The sequence below is a fragment of the Trachypithecus francoisi genome, unplaced genomic scaffold, assembly GCF_009764315.1.
Source record: "Trachypithecus francoisi isolate TF-2019V2 unplaced genomic scaffold, Tfra_2.0 Lachesis_group9, whole genome shotgun sequence".
Classification (NCBI taxonomy): domain Eukaryota; kingdom Metazoa; phylum Chordata; class Mammalia; order Primates; family Cercopithecidae; genus Trachypithecus; species Trachypithecus francoisi.
The window spans coordinates 56,048,615-56,067,161 of NW_022681474.1; the positions used below are offsets into that span (position 1 = coordinate 56,048,615).

General features: G+C 39.7%; 1 protein-coding gene across 1 annotated transcript; it reads right to left on the reverse strand.

Moving 5' to 3' along the window:
• Positions 1-15,420: 15,420 nt before the first annotated feature.
• LOC117082260 (olfactory receptor 6C2-like) lies at positions 15,421-16,356 on the reverse strand. The gene is given in 1 exon segment (XM_033208887.1): positions 15,421-16,356. A coding segment is annotated over 1 exon segment (936 nt).
• Positions 16,357-18,547: the final 2,191 nt, after the last annotated feature.

The window sequence follows — 18,547 nt, forward strand, 5'->3', positions numbered from 1 at the left end:
GAGACATACAAGTAAGGGCAGAAGTGTTTTGATGTAGTAATGCATGAGAAGCTTGAGCTTGTTGAAATACAGAACTGATCGGTTTGTCTGCCTAAAGATAATGGTTCAGGGAGTTGAGTGTGAGAACGGATATGAGAAATATAAAAAGGAGCAGTATGAGATCAAACAGCTTGTTGAAGTCTTAGAAACAAGTTAAGCAGTTCTGGCTCTAGTATACTTTTAATTGTAGCAGTTTCTATGTGACTGGCAACATTTACAGCATAAGCTGAATCACAGACAATATTTATAGGAGTTGAAGCTATGAGCTCTAAAACTAGAATACTGCAATTAACTCTAAGAGTTGAGCCGAAACCCCGGAGGTCCTTATTTTCTGAGTATGTTTAGGTACATAAATAGCTGTGCAACCTTTGGAAAAGCTGTCAGTAAAATAGGTCTGGCCACCTGGAATAGGCTTGTGATGAATAATCACAGGGAGAATGAAAGAATGGACTTTGTAAAACTGCACAACTTTGTCTGAGGGATAATGATTATCTATTGCACCTACAAAATCTATGAAAGCAATTTGCCATGCAGTCGACATTTCCCATGCTGCAGCCAGTTGCTGGGAGTCTAAGTGAACAATAATTTTATCAGGGTCATATCCTGTAAGCATTTTTGACATATGCCTGCCCATAATCACAATTTGTGTAATTAAGGAAAGATAGACTTGCAAAGTTTTTACTGTTTGATTAGTTAAAAAGAGCCATTCTATCATTCTTGCAGATTTGTCTAAACATAGGCCCAGGAGTCCTGTTGGAGAATGGTGGGGGGGGCGGATAGGAAGAATAAACAAAAGCAAAGGTTTTTGTGGCGGTAGCTGGGGGGCATGTCTCTGCTGAAGCATCTGTTTTACAAGTGGTAACTCAGCTTCTGCCTCTTTCATAAGCTGCTGCAGGGAATTTAAAGAAGAATCTCCTTGCAGGGTTTGATAAAGATATGTAAGTTGATAAGTAGCAATACCTAGCATTGGGTGTGGCCAGTTAATATCCCCTAATAACTGTTGGAAATCATTTAAAGTCTGTAACCTATCTTTACAGAGAACTACTGTCTGGAGGCCATACATGCCTCTCTGTAACAACAGTTCCTAAGTAATGGTATGGGAAGTTGTTTGCACTTTCTCTGGAGCAATTTTGAGATTCCATTTAACAAGAGCTCACTTTACTTCTCTGAATATTGATACAATATTTGATCTGTAGGAGTGGCCAAAAAAAATCATCCATGTAATGAATGATATGTGCAGTGGGAAACATATTTTGAGGCTCTTTTAATCCTTTTCCCACAAAATGCTGACATAATGTGGGACTGTTAATAATGCCTTGAGGTAAATCTCTCCGTTGATAGCGAGAAACAGGTTCTCTTTGATTAATAAAAGGCATGGGGAAGGTGAATCGAGGCTTATCCTCCTCATGTAATGGTACAGAAAAGAAACTGTCTTTAAAATCCGTTGCTACAAGAGGCCAGCCTGTAGGAATGGCTTCTGGAAATGGCAAGCCCTGCTGTAATGCACCCATTGGCTTAATTTGTGCATTAATAGCTCTCAAATCATGCAGCAGTCACTATCTTCCGGACTTTTTTGGGATAACAAACACTGGTGAATTCCAGGGACTAACTGTCTCCTCTATATGTCCTGCATCCAATTGTTCTTTCACCAACAGATGAAGTTGAGCTAGCTTCTCCTGTGTTGGGGGCCATTGATCCACCCACACAGGTTTGTCACTGAGCCATTCTAATGGTAAGGCAGTGGGTGGAGAAGAGGTATCAAAGACCCCAATCTTAAATCCTGATGTCCCAATGCTTTCTGTCTGTCTTTCCAGTTATTGATATTGGGTTAGGCTTTCCTTGTAGGAATTTTCCTAAACTTTTCCCACTCAGATATCCCATGTCCTTCAACATTTTAAATCCTGTGTTATCAAAGTTTTCATTTGTAAGTCTCATATCCTATGCTGTAAGTCAGTCTCAACTCCATAAATTGATAGCTATATTTGCAACATAAGGCTGGAAAGTACATGATTGTGCATCCAGACCAAAACAGGTAAAATCTCAGCACTTTGTCGAATGCTTCGACCTGCACCTACTCCCACTATGGATGTGGAGTTAGTGTGAGGGGCCAGGATGGGGACCAATCCTTACTGGATATCACTGACACATCAACTCCTGTGTCCATAAGCCCATAGAATTTCTTTCCTTTAATTTGTACTACACTGGTGGGTCTAATAGAGGCTATGGGTTGTGATAGATTTCTCAGGTAGTTGTGCTCCCAAACCCTTTGTTTCCTCTTTTCTCCTTTCATGGTGAAGGGTATAATTTACAGGAGATAAGCAGTAATTGCACTATATATTCCCCTGGTTCAAAAATCCAAAGGTCTTGTGACATTAAAACTACATGAATTTCTCCTTCATAATTGGAGTCAATTACTCTGGGGACTACAGCGATGCCTTGCAAGTTGAGGTGGCTTTTGCCCAAAATTAGTCCCATGTATCCTGCTGGTAAAGGTCCCCAAATGCCAGTGGGAACTTTGGTAGATTTGTCTCCTCCAACTAGTGTAATTCTTTCTCTGGTGGGGAGATCTAATCCTGTGCTTCCTGGTGTTCCTGGGGAGAGGGAATCAATGTTCCTCCTGAGACCCACCCCTGACGTGGAGTTGTGGTTTGAACTAGGAATGCCCTCTTTGTTTGGGGGGTCCAGGCCCCATCAGAATGGGGGTGCCATTCTGATGAAGTTTTGAGTGGCATTGATTAGCCCAATGATTTCCTTTGTTACAGCAAGGACAGAGTCCTGGCATTTTTTCCACTAGGGGTGGTGGAGCAGGAGGCATCACATTGTAAGGTCCTTTCTGTTCTGAGATCTGGTGGCATTCCTTTTTAAAATGTCCAGTTTTTCCACAATTATAACATTTTCCCACTTTAGGATTTGACCCTTGGCTCCTTTTAGATTTGTCAACTACTAAACTAGCCATTGCTTGAGCTAACATCGTAGAACTATAAAATTTAGTTCCTACATCCTGACAGGTTTTAAGGTAATTCCCACGCTTGCAATTTGCATTCATGTTTTTATAGGCTAGAGTTATGGTAAGCATTTCTGCAGCAGAGGCATGAGGGACCTGACGCTGTACTGCCTCTTGCAGCTGTGCAATAAATTGTGCATAAGGTCCCCGTGATCCCTGCCTGACATGTAGAAAAGACTGCATTGGAACTCCTTCTTCAGGAATTGTGCTCCAAGCATGCTTCATGGCTAAGGCAGACTGGTAGTAAGCAGCCTCTGGGAGTGTTAATTATTGTACCAGATCTGAAAAAGCGGCCACTTCCTGTCAGCATTTCCTCTGTAATGTTTCCTCGACCAGCGGCAGGATTCAGCCTAGCCTGGTCTGCAAACATTTCTTGCCAATTTAAACTCCTTGTCAGATATGCATTGGCAGATAAGCAAGTGTGAGCCAAATGTTTTATATCAAAGGGTGGGAGGTACATGGCTCCGAACACCAATTCTAGCAGCTCTATAGTAAATGAGCTTTGAACTCCATAATTAACCACACTAGCTTTTAATTTTTTTAGTAATTTAAACTCTACAGGAGTGTGTTCATGTAAAAGATGTTGTGGATCGTTCGGATTAGGCCTTATAGTAATAGGAAAAGCACAAGGTCCTAAAGGTTCCCCAGCCATAGCAACAGTGCACAAAATTTTTTGTATGGGGGTTTCTACTTCTGTTATTGGAGGGGGTGGCAGAGGCCAATTCTCCTATCCTTTTTCCTGCTTAGCAAGTGGCCAATTCTCCCCTTTCTTTTGCTCATTATTTTCAATAAGTGCTGTCAGAGGAACAAATGTTTTTTTTTTAATTCTTGAGACTCAGAACCTGACTCCTGTTGTCCGACAGAATAAGAAGAAGACAATGGCAGTAGGACCATGCAAACCAAACCTCAAGCAGAAGAAACAGAAGGGTTTACTTTGAAACCTTTTTGATGAGTCCATTTCAATCCCTCTCCTACTCTGTTACAATTTCCTACGTAGAGACTGTCCGTCTGCAGAAACCATGGGTTATGCATAATAATCTCCTGCAGAAGCTTAGTTAGTGTCTGTGAATTAACTTGAGCTCCAGACTGTTTCAACAGAACTTTAAGCAACTGCACATAATGTTTTTCTTCAACAGAGAAATTCTGCTTCATGTTATCCTGATTCAGAAAGTTCTCATTCCCGGTACTTCTTTTTTTTTTTCTTTTTTTTTTTTTTTTTTTTTAATTATTATTATACTTTAAGTTCTAGGGTACATGTGCATAACGTGCAGGATTGTTACATATGTATACTTGTGCCATGTTGGTGTGCTGCACCCATCAACTCGTCAGCACCCATCAATTCATCATTTATATCAGGTATAACTCCCAATGCAATCCCTCCCCCCTCCCTCCTCCCTATGATAGGCCCCAGTGTGTGATGTTCCCCTTCCCGAGTCCAAGTGATCTCATTGTTCAGTTCCCACCTATGAGTGAGAACATGTGGTGTTTGGTTTTCTGTTCTTGTGATAGTTTGCTGAGAATGATGGTTTCCAGCTGCATGCATGTCCCTACAAAGGACACAAACTCATCCTTTTTTATGGCTGCATAGTATTCCATGGTGTATATGTGCCACAATTTCTTAATCCAGTCTGTCACTGATGGACATTTGGGTTGATCCCAAGTCTTTGCTATTGTGAATAGTGCTGCAATAAACATATGTGTGCATGTGTCTTTATAGCAGCATGATTTATAATCCTTTGGGTATATACCCAGTAGTGGGATGGTTGGGTCATATGGTACATCTAGTTCTAGATCCTTGAGGAATTGCCATACTTTTTTCCATAATGGTTGAACTAGTTTACAATCCCACCAACAGAGTAAAAATGTTCCTATTTCTCCACATCCTCTCCAGCACCTGTTGTTTCCTGACTTTTTAATGATTGCCATTCTAACTGGTGTGAGATGGTATCTCATTGTGGTTTTGATTTGCATTTCTCTGATGGCGAGTGATGATGAGCATTTTTTCATGTGTCTGTTGGCTGTATAAATGTCTTCTTTTGAGAAATGTCTGTTCATATCCTTTGCCCACTTTTTGATGGGGTTGTTTGCTTTTTTCTTGTAAATTTGTTTGAGTTCTTTGTAGGTTCTGGATATCAGCCCTCTGTCAGATGAGTAGATTGCAAAAATTTTCTCCCGTTCTGTAGGTTGCCTGTTCACTCTGATGGTAGTTTCTTTTGCTGTGCAGAAGCTCTTTAGTTTAATTAGATCCCATTTGTCAATTTTGGCTTTTGCTGCCGTTGCTTTTGGTGTTTTAGACATGAAGTCCTTGCCCATGCCTATGTCCTGAATGGTACTACCTAGGTTTTCTTCTAGGGTTTTTATGGTATTAGGTCTAACATTTAAGTCTCTAATCCATCTTGAATTAATCTTCGTATAAGGAGTAAGGAAAGGATCCAGTTTCAGCTTTCTACTTATGGCTAGCCAATTTTCCCAGCACCATTGATTAAATAGGGAATCCTTTCCCCATTTCTTGTTTCTCTCAGGTTTGTCAAAGATTAGATGGCTGTAGATGTGTGGTATTATTTCTGAGGGCTGTGTTCTGTTCCATTGGTCTATGTCTCTGTTTTGGTACCAGTACCATGCTGTTTTGGTTACTGTAGCCTTGTAGTATAGTTTGAAGTCAGGTAGCGTGATGCCTCCAGCTTTGTTCTTTTGACTTAGGATTGTCTTGGCAATGCGGGCTCTTTTTTGGTTCCATATGAACTTTAAAGCAATTTTTTCCAATTCTGTAAAGAAAGTCATTGGTAGCTTGATGGGGATGGCATTGAATCTAAAAATTACCTTGGGCAGTATGGCCATTTTTATGATATTGAATTTTCCTATCCATGAGCATGAAATGTTCTTCCATTTGTTTGTCTCCTCGTTTACTTCATTGAGCAGTGCTTTCTAGTTCTCCTTGAAGAGGTCCTTCACATCCCTAGTAAGTTGGATTCCTAGGTATTTTATTCTCTTTGTAGTAATTGTGAATGGGAGTTCACTCATGATTTGGCTCTCTGTTTGTCTATTATTGCTGTATAGGAATGCTTGTGATTTTTGCACATTGATTTTGTATCCTGAGACTTTGCTGAAGTTGCTTGTCAGCTTAAGGAGATTTTGGGCTGACACGATGGGATTTTCTAAATATACAATCATGTCATCTGCGAATGGACATTTTGACTTCCTCTTTTCCTAATTGAATACTCTTTATTTCTTTCTCCTGCCTGATTGCCCTGGCCAGAACTTCCAACACTATGTTGAATGGGAGTGGTGAGAGAGGGCATCCTTGTCTTGTGCCGGTTTTCAAAGGGAATGCTTCCAGTTTTTTTCCATTCAGTATGACATTGGCTGTGGATTTGTCATAAATAGCTCTTATTATTTTGACATACATTCCATCAATATCTAGTTTATTGAGAGTTTTTAGCATGAGTGGCTGTTGAATTTTGTTGAAGCCCTTTTCTGCATCTATTGAGATAATCGTGTGTTTTTTGTCATTGGTTCTGTTTATGTGATGGATTCTGTTTATTGATTTGCATAAGTTGAATCAGCCTTGCATCCCAGGGATAAAGCCAACTTGATCATGGTGGATAAGCTTTTCGATGTGCTGCTGGATTCAGTTTCCCAGTATTTTATTGAGGATTTTCACATCAATGTTCATCAGGGATATTAGCCTAAAATTCTCTTTTTTTGTTGTGTCTTTGCCAGGCTTGGTATCAGGATGATGCTGGCCTCATAAAATGAGTTAGGGAGGATTCCCTTTTATTCTATTGATTGGAATAATTTCAGAAAGAATGGCACCAGCTCCTCTTTGTACCTTTGGTGGAATTCAGCTTTGAATCCATCTGGTCCTAGACTTTTTTTGATTTGTAGGCTATTAATTATTACCTAAATTTCAGAACCTGTTATTGGTCTATTCTGAGATTCAACTCCTCCCTGGTTTACTCCTGGAAGGGTGTATGTGTCCAGGAATTTATCCATTTCTTCTAGATTTTCTAGTGTATTTGCATAGAGGTGTTTATAGTATTCTCTAATGGTAGTTTATATTTCTGTGGGATCAGTGGTGATATCGCCTTTATCATTTTTTATTGCATCTATTTGATTATTCTCTCTTTTCTTTATTAGCCTTGCTAGCAGTCTGTCAATTTTGTTGATCTTTTAAAAAAAACTCGCTCCTGGATTCGTTCATTTTTTGAAGGGTTTTTGTGTCTCTGTATCCTTCAGTTCTGCTCTGATCTTAGTTATTTCTTGCCTTCTGCTAGCTTTTGAGTTTGTTTGCTCTTGCTTCTCTAGTTCTTTTGAATGAGATGTTAGGGTGTCAATTTTAGATCTTTCCTACTTTCTCTTGTGGGCATTTAACGCTATAAATTTCCCTCTACACACTGCTTTAAATGTGTCCCAGAGATTCTGGTGCATTGTGTCTTTGTTCTCATTGGTTTCAAAGAGTGTTTTTATTTCCTCCTTCATTTCTTTATTTACCCAGTAGTCTTTCAGGAGCAGGTTGTTCAGTTTCCATGTAGTTGTGTGGTTTTGAGTGAGTTTATTAATCTTGAGCTCTAATTTGATTGCACTGTGGTCTGAGAGACAGTTTGTTGTGATTTTTATTCTTTTACATTTGCTGTGGAGTGTTTTACTACCAATTATGTGGTCAATTTTAGAATGAGTGCAATGTGGTGCTGAGAAAAATGTATATTCTGTTGATTTGGGGTGTAGAGTTCTGTAGATTTCTATTAGGTCTGCTTGGTTCAGAGCTGAGTTCAAGTCCTGGATATCCTTGTTAACCTTCTGTCTCATTTATCTGTCTAATACTAACCGTGGGTTGTTATAGTCTCCCCTTATTATTGTGTGGGAGTCTAAGTCTCCTTGTAGGTCTCTAAGGATTTGCTTTATGAAACTGGGTGCTCCTGTACTGGGTGCATATATACTTAGGATAGTAAGGTCTTCTTGTTGAATTGATCCCTTTACCATTATGTATTGGTCTTCTTTGTCTCTTTTGATCTTTGTTGGTTTAAAGTCTGTTTAAAGTCAGAGACTAGGATCGCAACCCCTGCTTTTTTTTTTTTTTTTTTTTTTTGCTTTCCAATTGCTTGGTAGATCTTCCTCCATCTCTTTATCTTGAGCCTACATGCGTCTTTGCATGTGAGATGGGTCTTATGAATACAGCACACCAATGGGTCTTGACTCTTTATCCAATTTGCCAGTCCGTTTTTTTAATTGGGGCATTTAGCCAATTTACTTTTAAGGTTAATATTGTTATGTTTGAATTTGATACTGTCATTATGAGATTTTAGCTGGTTATTTTGCCCATTAATTGATGCAGTTTCTTCATAGCATCGATGGTCGTTACCATTTGACATATTTTTGCAGTAAATCGTAATGGTTGTTCCTTTTCATGTTTAGTGCTTCCTTCAAGAGTTCTTGTAAGACAGGCCTGGTGGTGACAAAATCTCTCAGCATTTGCTTCTCTATAAAGGATTTTATATCTTTTTCACTTAGGAAGCTTAGTTTGGCTGGATATGATAATCTGTGTTGAAAATTTTTTCCTTTAAGAATTTTGAATATTGGCCCCCACTCTCTTCCTGCTTGTAGGATTTCTGCTGAGAGATCCACTGTTAGTCTGAGGGGCTTCCCTTTGTGGGTAACCTGACCTTTCTCTCTGGCTGCCCTTAACAGTTTTTCCTTCATTTCAACCTTGGTGAATCTGAAAATTATGTGTCTTGGGGTTGCTCTTCTCAAGGAATATCTTAGTGGTGTTCTCTGTATTTCCTGAATTTGAATGTTGGCCTGCCTTGCTAGGTTGGGGAAGTTCTCCTGGATAATATTCTGAAGAGCATTTTCTAACTTGGTTCCATTTTCCCCATCACTTTCCAGTACACCAGTTAAATGTATGTTTGGTCTTTTCACATAGTCCCATATTTCTTGGAGGCTTTTGATAATTTCTTTTCACTCTTTTTTTCTCTAATCTTGTCTTCTAACATTATTTTATTAATTTGATCTTCAGTCACTGATATCCTCTCTTCCACTTGATTGAATCGACTACTGAAGCTTGTGCATGCGTCATGAATTTCTCCTGCCATAGTTTTCAGCTCCACCAGGTCATTTAAGGTCTTCTCTACACTGTTTGCTCTGGTTAGCCATTCGTCTTACTTTCTATAAGGTTTTTGGCTTCTTTGCATTGAGACAGCACATGCTCCTTTAGCTTGGAGGAGTTTGTTATTACCAACCTTCTGAAGCCTATTTCTGTCAACTCATCAAATTCATTCTTCATCCAGTTTTGTTTCTTTGCTGGCATTGAGCTCAGATCCTTTGGAGGAGAAGAGGCACTCTGTTTTTTGGAATTTTCAGCTTTTCTGCTCTGGTTTCTCCCCATCTTTGTGGTTTTACCTACCTTTGATCTTTGATGTTAGTGACCTACAGATGGGGTTTTGGTGTGGATGTCCTTTTTGTTGATGTTGATGCCATTACTGTATGTTTGTTAGTTTTCCTTTTGACAGTCAGACCCCTCAGCTGCAGGTCTGTTGGAGGTCCACTCCAGACCCTATTTTCCTGGGTGTCATGATCGGAGGCTGCAGAACAGCAAATATTGCTGCCTGATCCTTCCTCTGGAATCTTCATCCCAGAAGGGTACCCACCTGTTTGAGGTGTCTGTCAGCCCCTACCTGCAGGTGTTTTCTAGTCAGGCTACACAGGGGTCATTGACATGCTTGAGTAGGCAGTCTGTTCATTCTTGGAGCTCAAACGCTGTACTGAGAGAATCACTGCTCTCTCCAGAGCCATCAGACAGGGATGTTTAAGTCTGCAGAAGCTGTCTGCTGCCTTTTGTTCTACCATGCCCTGCCCCCAGAGGTGGAATCTATAGAGGCAGTAGGCCTTGCTGAGCAGAGGTGGGCCCCACCCAGTTCATGCTTCCCAGTCTATCCTGGACCCTTTGTTTATACTGTGAGCTACTTAAGCCTCAGCAATAGTGGACTCCCCTCCCCCCACCAATCTGCAGCATCTCAGGTCAATCTCAGACTGCTGTGCTAGCAGTGAGCAAGGCTTCATGGGCATTGGCCCCACCGCGGCAGGCACAGAGGGTAAATCCTGGTCTGTCAGTTGCTAAGACTGTGGGAAAAGTGCAGTATTTGGTCAGGAGTGTACCATTTCTCCAGGTGCAGTCTGTCATGGTTTCCCTTGGCTAGGAAAGAGACATCCTCCACCCGTTGGGCTTCCTGGGTGAGGTGACACCCTGCCCTGTGTCATCTCATTCTCCATCAGCTGCACCCACTATCCAATCAGTCTCAATGAGATGAATCACATACCTCAGTTGGAAATGCAGAAATCACCCATCTTCTGCGTTGATCTCACTGGGAGCTGCAGACTGTAGCTGTTCCTATTTGGCCATCTTGGAAGCAATCTCCACATCTTTTTGTATTGTGTATTTCTTAACAAATTATTGTAGCTGTCATTATTTTGATAGTTTTGTCTTTTCACCTTCATACTAAACATATGTGATATATACCACCATCACAGTATTACAGTGTTCTGAATTTGACTGTGTTTTTACTTTTACCACCAAGGTTTTCATGTTCATAATTTTTTATGTTACTAATTAATGTCCTTTAACTTTCTACTCAAAGAAGTCCCTTTAACATTTCCTATAAGGAAACACCTCAGCTTTTTCTCCCCTTCATTTCTGAAGGATAGCTTTACCAGGTAAAGTATTCTTGGTTGAGTTTTTTTCCTTTAACAGTATAGAGCATTCCACTCCCTCTTTGTGTGTAAGGCTTCTATTGAGAAAGTTGCTACTATTCTTATTGGGATTCCTGTATATATAATATACTTCTTTTCTCTGGCTATTTTCAGAATTCTTTCTTTGTCTTAAATTTTTGATGGTTTGATTACAATATATCTTGATATAGTCTTGTTTGGCTTGAATCTGATTGGAGTCTTTTGACCTTCCTATGCCTGAATATTTATCTCTTTCCTCATATTTTGGGAATTTTCAGTTACTATTTCTTTAAATCAGTTCTCTATCCTTATTGCTTTCTCTTTTTCTTCTCTACCTAGCATAATTTGAATATTAGTTCCTTTGATACTGTCCCATAAATCTTGTTTTTTTTTTTTTACCAATTTTTAATCTTTTTTTCCTCTAACTGAATGTTTTCAAATAACCTATCTTTGCATTCAAAGATTCTTTCTTTTGCTTGATTAATTATGCTGTTGATGTTCTCTCTGTGTTGCATTTTCTTTTTCATTCGTTTTATTCTTCTGGTCCAGAATTTCTGTGTTTTATTATTATTTCAATATCTCTGTTAAATTTATTATTTGAGTTGCTTAATGTTTTCCTTATCTCATTGAAGTGTTTCTCTGTATGTTTTGAAGTTACCTGAGCATCATTAAAAGGAGTACTTTGAATTCTTTGTCAGGCAGTTTGTAGATTTCCATTTCTTTGGGGTCAGCTAGCAGGATATTATTGTGTTCTTTTGGTGGCAATATTTCTTCTTAGTTTCCCATGTTTTTTGTTGCCTTACATTATGTCTGTAACCCTTTCCAGACCTTATAGGCTGGTTTCTGTGAGGAAAGATCTTTACTATGCAGACACATTGGGTTCAAGGGCACTTGTTGGGTGGGGCACAGCAGTTCCAGCATTGATGATGGTACAGCAATGTAGTCCCCATGCAGCTCTGTCAACTGAGTTTGGTGTTGAAAAAGATTGCAAGGATCCAAAGCAACCAACACTGTGGATGTCTGCAGTGGCAGTGAGGGCTAAAAGGGTCTCCAGTGGTAATGACTGTTAAGTTCCTCTGAGTCTCTTTTTCTCCCACTGGGAAAGTTGGGGCTTAGGGTATCCTTTTGACACTGAATCTGGCTTGTATGCCTACTTGCAGTAGCAGCGGCACTGGTGTCTGATTAGTGGTACCTGTGGAGCAACCACAAAGCCTACTCCTATAGCATGAATATATGTGGAGGAAATACAGGTCTGAGGTCTGAGGTGGTAATGGTAACAGTGCCCAGGGCACAGGCACCACCATGGACAAATTGGTAATGGTATGCCATGTCACATGCTTGTAGAGCAGCCAGGGATCTGGGAATGAGAACATGGACATGCACAGAGCTACAGTTCCTCTCGGATCAGGTTAATCCTAGTTCTCTATGGCAGCTGAACTGGTGCCCTAAGCACAGGCATGCACAGAGAGACCGTGGTTCCAAGGACCAGAGTGCAAACTAGCTCACAATGGTGGTGGCTCTTGTGTATGAAGCATGGGTCTATGCAGCCTTGCTTCAGAGACAGATCCAGAGCATAGGCTAGCTCACAGTGGCAGCTGAACTGGTATCTAAACTGTGGGCACATGCAGAGAGACTTCACTCCAGGGTCCAGGATGTGAACTGGTGTCTGAGGCATAGTCATGTACAGTACAGCCACAGAGTTGGAGTCTGAAGTGTGGAAATTTATGGAGCAGTTGAGGCTCCGAGGTCAGGGACATACACAGAGTTGGTTGAGATGGCAGGTCTGATCCCAGAGTGGCATAACAGCAGCTGCTTATGGGAAAACAGCTGTGTACAGCCCCATCTTCCTCTTTGGCAGGAATGTCAGTATCCTCTGCAGAGCAGGTCATTGGGAGCCATGGTGGTTCCCACCACATGGCTGATACCAATAGATCCCACCTTTCTTATTTGTTCCTAGCCATCTACTTGTATCTCAGGTAAGCCAGTCTCAACAGTGATCCTTTCTGTGTGAATATTCTCTTTTCACTCCATGGTATTGCTGTAGATTATTAAATGGGCCTCTGTGTCCTCTCAGGGCCATTTGATTTGTGGATACCTATCTATGTTTGTTTTTTGGAGGGAGGTGAGGGCTGAAGGGTGATGTCTTTTACTCTGCCATCTTGGTAAAGAGAGACTATTATTTTTCATTATAAAACTTTCAACAATATGTAAAACTTTCAGAACTATGGAATTTTTTATTAAGGTAAGTGTACATATAAAATCATTTAAAAGTGAACAATTCAGTGGCATGCAGTACATTCAAAATGTTATGCAACCACCACCTCTATCTAGTTCCAAAACATTTATATAATATCATCTCCAAAGGAAACCCCATACCCATTAAGCTAAAATTCCCCATTCCCCCTACCCACACAATTTCTCTCCCAAGTATATACCCCCAAAGACTTGAAAACAAGTACTCAAACAAATACATGTACACATATGTTCATAACAGTACTGTTTACAATAACCAAAAGGCAGAAATAGCTCAAATGTGTATCAACAAATAAATGAATAAAAATTGTGGAATATCTTTAGTATACTAAATTGTAGTAAACAAACTTTTAATCACAAACAATGCAATTATTTTTAAGCGATGTAACTTTATATGTATAGATAAAAGTAAATAAAAACATTGTATATATTTTCCATTTATTTCAAAGTAGATAATCAAATATGATCCACTGTGTCAGACTACTAATGTTTAAACATTTTAAAGGCTAAAAAAAGCAACGACCACTCAGTTCATTTGTATTGCTTTGTTATTTCCTTTAGCAATGTGAACACTGCAAATGTGAGAAAAAGAAACAAGCCTACACAAAGTTGTATGGAAACCCTTATATACACATAGGGTGAGCAAAAATTTGGGTTCTGCTAGTTGAATGAAGTGTGTTTTTCTAATTCTTACATAATTATGTCCCTCAAACTTTCCCATCATAGTCTTTTAATATCACCACTGTAGTGGGATTGATAAGGAATCAGAGAGACTGATGGGGTTGAGGAGGATATTTATTATTTAGGTGTGCCAGCGCAGTCGGATTAACATCCAAGGGAACTGAGCCCTGAAAAAACAGTTAAGTTATCTTTTAAGCATTTTGGGAGGTGGGGGGAGATCTGTGCAGGGGGACGTATATTACAGATGCAAGAAACAAAGAGAGTTATTCAATTAATTGAGACATGCATTACATTTCTTACTTTCCAAGGAAAAACATGTTTTATGACTTGAGTTTATCTGTCTAGTGACCTTGCAGCTGCACAGCTAGAGAAACAGGGTCTTCACAATGCCTGGGAAAGGAGGAGAGATAAGGCTCACTAGCCACAGAAAAACAGGCAGTTAATTTTTAAAGCACTCCAGCTCTTTCTCTTTCTCAGGGGAATTGGGCTTTCTTACATACAGCTGAGTTTCTGCTTACACATTCTTTAATTTCTTTTAATTCCTGTTCCACCACAATCACAGAAATATGTGGTCAGAACAAAACATGATCATTGCCGTTAACCAACTACACAAAACAAATTCTAGTTCCAGGGTTTTGTCTCTAATTCATTTCCTATCAAAATCTTGAAAAACTAAATTTCAGTTGTAGCATAAATGCTTCCATTAAAACATCTCATCATCTTCTCTATGCCATTCTCAAATTATATTTCTGTTACAGCATGTTTCTGTGTCACATTCAGTATCAACAGTGTCACTTCACATTAGTACTAAAATGAACATCCCAAGGTGACACAACAAAACCTCTCATTCCACAAATGAAGAGACTTGTTCATACATTCACTTGGAGAGATTTCACAGTCACAGACTTCTTCCCACTTGTGATTATATTTCTCCCAATTCCTTTAAACTTTCTGTAGTATGGAAACAAATATTAACTATTTAATTCCTTGTTCCAAAAATTGTAGTGTTTCTCTCCCCGTGCTGCTTCATTTTCAGGTCTGTGGGCTCTGAAATCAATCTTGCAAACCAATGAAACCAACAAGGACTTGCAATTTCATCTAGATACAGTTGTATGTTTTTATCATAGTGGGAACAAAAAGTGTAAAGATTTATATACAGAATATTCAACATTGAAAGCAATTGTATTGAGTCATCTTAAGTAATTATATTGATATCCTGATAGTTGTGTATATATGCGTCCTTCCAAACTTCATACAATGATCATGTTATATCTACCCTTGAACTAACTTGATACTCTTAATACTTATAAATTTTGTTCTTCATCCCTTTGCACTTACCACAAGTAGATACTTAAAACTACATCATTCCAGCTTTGAAATTCCACATGCATCAAACATATTCATGTATATGAGGTTCTTCACTAAAATTTGTTGAATCCTATTGATTTAAAACTAGTAAAAAGATTCAGGAGATACTTTCATCCCAAAATAAAGATAATGTAAGAACTTTCAGGTTGAATTATTACATAAATTAGCCCTTATTCTAAGAATAAACAAACAGAACCTGAAGAATAAACAAACAGAACCTGAAGAATAAACAAACAGAACCTGAAAAAAACCATGTTTGCACATTTTTAATAAAGGATTCCAGAAACAGAAGAAAGATTAGATTACATCAAGGAGAAGGTCCATTTCTTCACTGGGAGGTTGTGATTCTGTTTTTAGAATTTCACTCTGGACAGAGCATCCCTCAGAGCCTGGTGGACCTGCTTGTTCTGCAGAGTGTAAATGATCGGGTTCAGCAGTGGGGTCACCACCGTGTTCACAAGAGCAGCTTCTCTGTTGGAGTCCTGCCTGTCTATTTGCTTTGGCTTCACATATATGAAGACACAGCTGCCATACACCAGAGAGAGGACAATGAGGTGAGAGGAGCACGTGGAGAAAGCTTTCTGCCGCTCCTTGACTGATGGAAGTCGTACAATTGTGACTACTATATTGCCATATGCGATGATGGTTATAATGAGGGATGTAAAAAGAATGAATGAAATAAGGTCAAAGGCCAACATTTCAATAGATCTGGTGTCAGAACAGGAGAGTTGGATCAGAGGGCCGAGGTCACAGAAGAAGTGAGGGATGACAGGGGGTCCGCAGAAAGACAACTGGGAAACCTTTACCATGAGACCAGTGATGAGAGTGAAGCCCATGACAAAGCAGGCAGTGACCAGGTGGAAACAAGTCCTCAGGCTCATGATGGTGGGGTAATGCAGAGGCTTGCAAATGGCCAAGTATCGATCCAAGGACATCACAGCCATGAGGAAGAAAATTGTTGACCCAAGAAATAAAAAAGAAAAGGCTTGCATGAGACAAGTAGTAAAGGGGATTGTTTGCCTGCCTGAAAGAAAGATGACCAGCAGTTTAGGAATAACTGTGGTGATAAAACAGCATTCACAGAAGGAAAAACTGCTGAGGAAGAAATACATAGGTGTCTAGAGGTGATGGTCAGCCCAGGTGATGGTGATTATGAGCATGTTTGCCGTGATGGAGGCCAGGTACGCCAGAAGGTGCACCAGGAAAAGGACATTCCCCAGATGCTGGACAGCAGGAAATCCCTCCAGGATAAACTCCTGGACTGCTGTCCTGTTTGTTGTTTCTCCCATCATTGGTTTTCCATTTCTTCAATCAGCTTTCAGTGAGCTATTTTACAGTGTCATGACTAAAGAATGGAGAACTTTATTAAACATATAAAACAGTATCCATGTGGCAATTCGACTTTTTTATTTTCAAACATTATATTTTATGTAATTTTTGTTATGTAAACATCATGATTTTTATCTATGAATATACTTATATTACATGTAGCACAAAATAACTGTGCATATAGCTATAAGCCTTCATAAAGGATAATGTAATTTTAAAAGTATTAATCATTTTCCTATACAGTTTATTGCCAAACAGGAAAAGAAACTCTTCTTTAACTTATGTATCAGATCATTTAATACATTGCTGAGAAGATACCACTCATGGCATGCAGTCACAAGATGAATATTGTAAAAATAAATGTGTAACTTTAAAAAAACTTAAGGTCGTTGAAGTCTGTCATCCCCCCCAAAAAATATTTCATCACATCTTAGTTTGTTTCCATTTTGGGGGGATCATAATAGCATATATAGGAAAAATACTCTGGCCCCAACTGCAGCCCTCTGAAGTGAGTTAGACTAAAAGAGTCAGAGACAAACTCTATCTAGGCCATTTTGACCTTTGATGAATTTGGTTTTCCCTTCATGCCATGCTAAGTGGTCAGTCCAGGGAAGAATATATTCTGACCCTTCAAGTTCACTAGTTACACTTTCGTCTAGAACAAAGCCATCTAGAGATCAATGTCCCTCTAGGATTCCTGGTGGTTGCTAATTGGGCCTGTTGGAAATAGAAATTTATTACACAAGCATCATAGTTAGACTTTCATTATGTGTGCAAATATATCTAAGGAATGACAACCACAATGTAAAAAGAAGGGTTGTGGCTGAGCACGGTGGCTCATGCCTGTAATCCGAGCACTTTGGGAGGCTGAGGTAGGCAGATCATGAGGTCAGGAGTTCGAGACCAGCCTGACCAATGTGGTGAAACCCCTCTCTACTGAAAATACAAAAATTAGCTGGCTTTGGTGGCACATGCCTGTAATCCCAGTTACTCAGGAGGCTGAGGCAGGGGAATCCCCTGAACCCAGGATTTGGAATTTTCAGTGAGCCAAGACCATGTCACTGTACTCCAGCCTGAGTGACAGAGCAAGACTCTGTCTCAAAAAAAAAAAAGGTTTTATGACTTGACCACAGCAATTATTTTCTGATTCATCCTCCTGCTATTGTCCACCTAGGTAGAATAAAAACTATTTCTCATATGTTTAACATTGGACTGTCTCTTGACACCAGTCAGTATCCACCAGGACCAATGGGCAGACTCCAGACACACCAGACATCATTAGGAGATGAACAAAGCCATCTAGAGACCAATGTCCCTCTAGGATTCCTGGTGGCTGCTAATTAGGCACCGTTGGAAATAGAAATTTATTATACAAGCATCATAGTTACACTTCCATTTTATGTGCACATATACTTAAGGAATGACAACCACAATATAAAAAGAAGGGTTGTATGATTTGAATGCAGCAATTATTTTCTGATTCATGCTCCCTGCTATTGTCCACCTAGGCAAAATAAATATTATTTTTCATCGTTTGAATTCATAAACTTCTCTTAGGTGAGCTTTTGTCATTCTGATCAACTAATGTTCATCTCAGATCTCTGAACTCCGTCTAGTTTAGCCAAACCCAATACTCCTACTCTTTTCAGTGTGTGAGATCAGATTGAAGAGGAACAGAGTCTGTTGGAGTTCACAGCAAATGAGTGGAAAGATGTTCCAAACACACTAAGGCCATGTACTCACCCCAAGCAGCTCACAGCAACCAGAGCTCTAGCCCCTGCTTTCCAAAAAACCAAGATGCTGTTCTAGGCCATTGGAAGTGTAAGAAAATAAACACTTGCATTTGAGATGTCCCTAATTTGTACCAGAGAAAGGTTCAACATGTGCATGATGCCTGCTAAGCATCATTCTTCAATGAATTCAGAGATTTCCTAAACTGAGATAAGTGAAAGTGATAGCTTCATGGCCATCCTGCTTGATGAAATCCTGGGAAAGAAAGGAAAGAGCATACTTTCCCAACATCCTGCTGGAATCTGGGAGTGAGATCACTTGGAATTCCAAAAAGCTTTCATGCTCTCTTTGTAGGCCCTAGGTCCCCCAGACTAACCTCCTCCTCTTGAGCCTGCCAGCACCAGCAGGAGAGGGTAATTG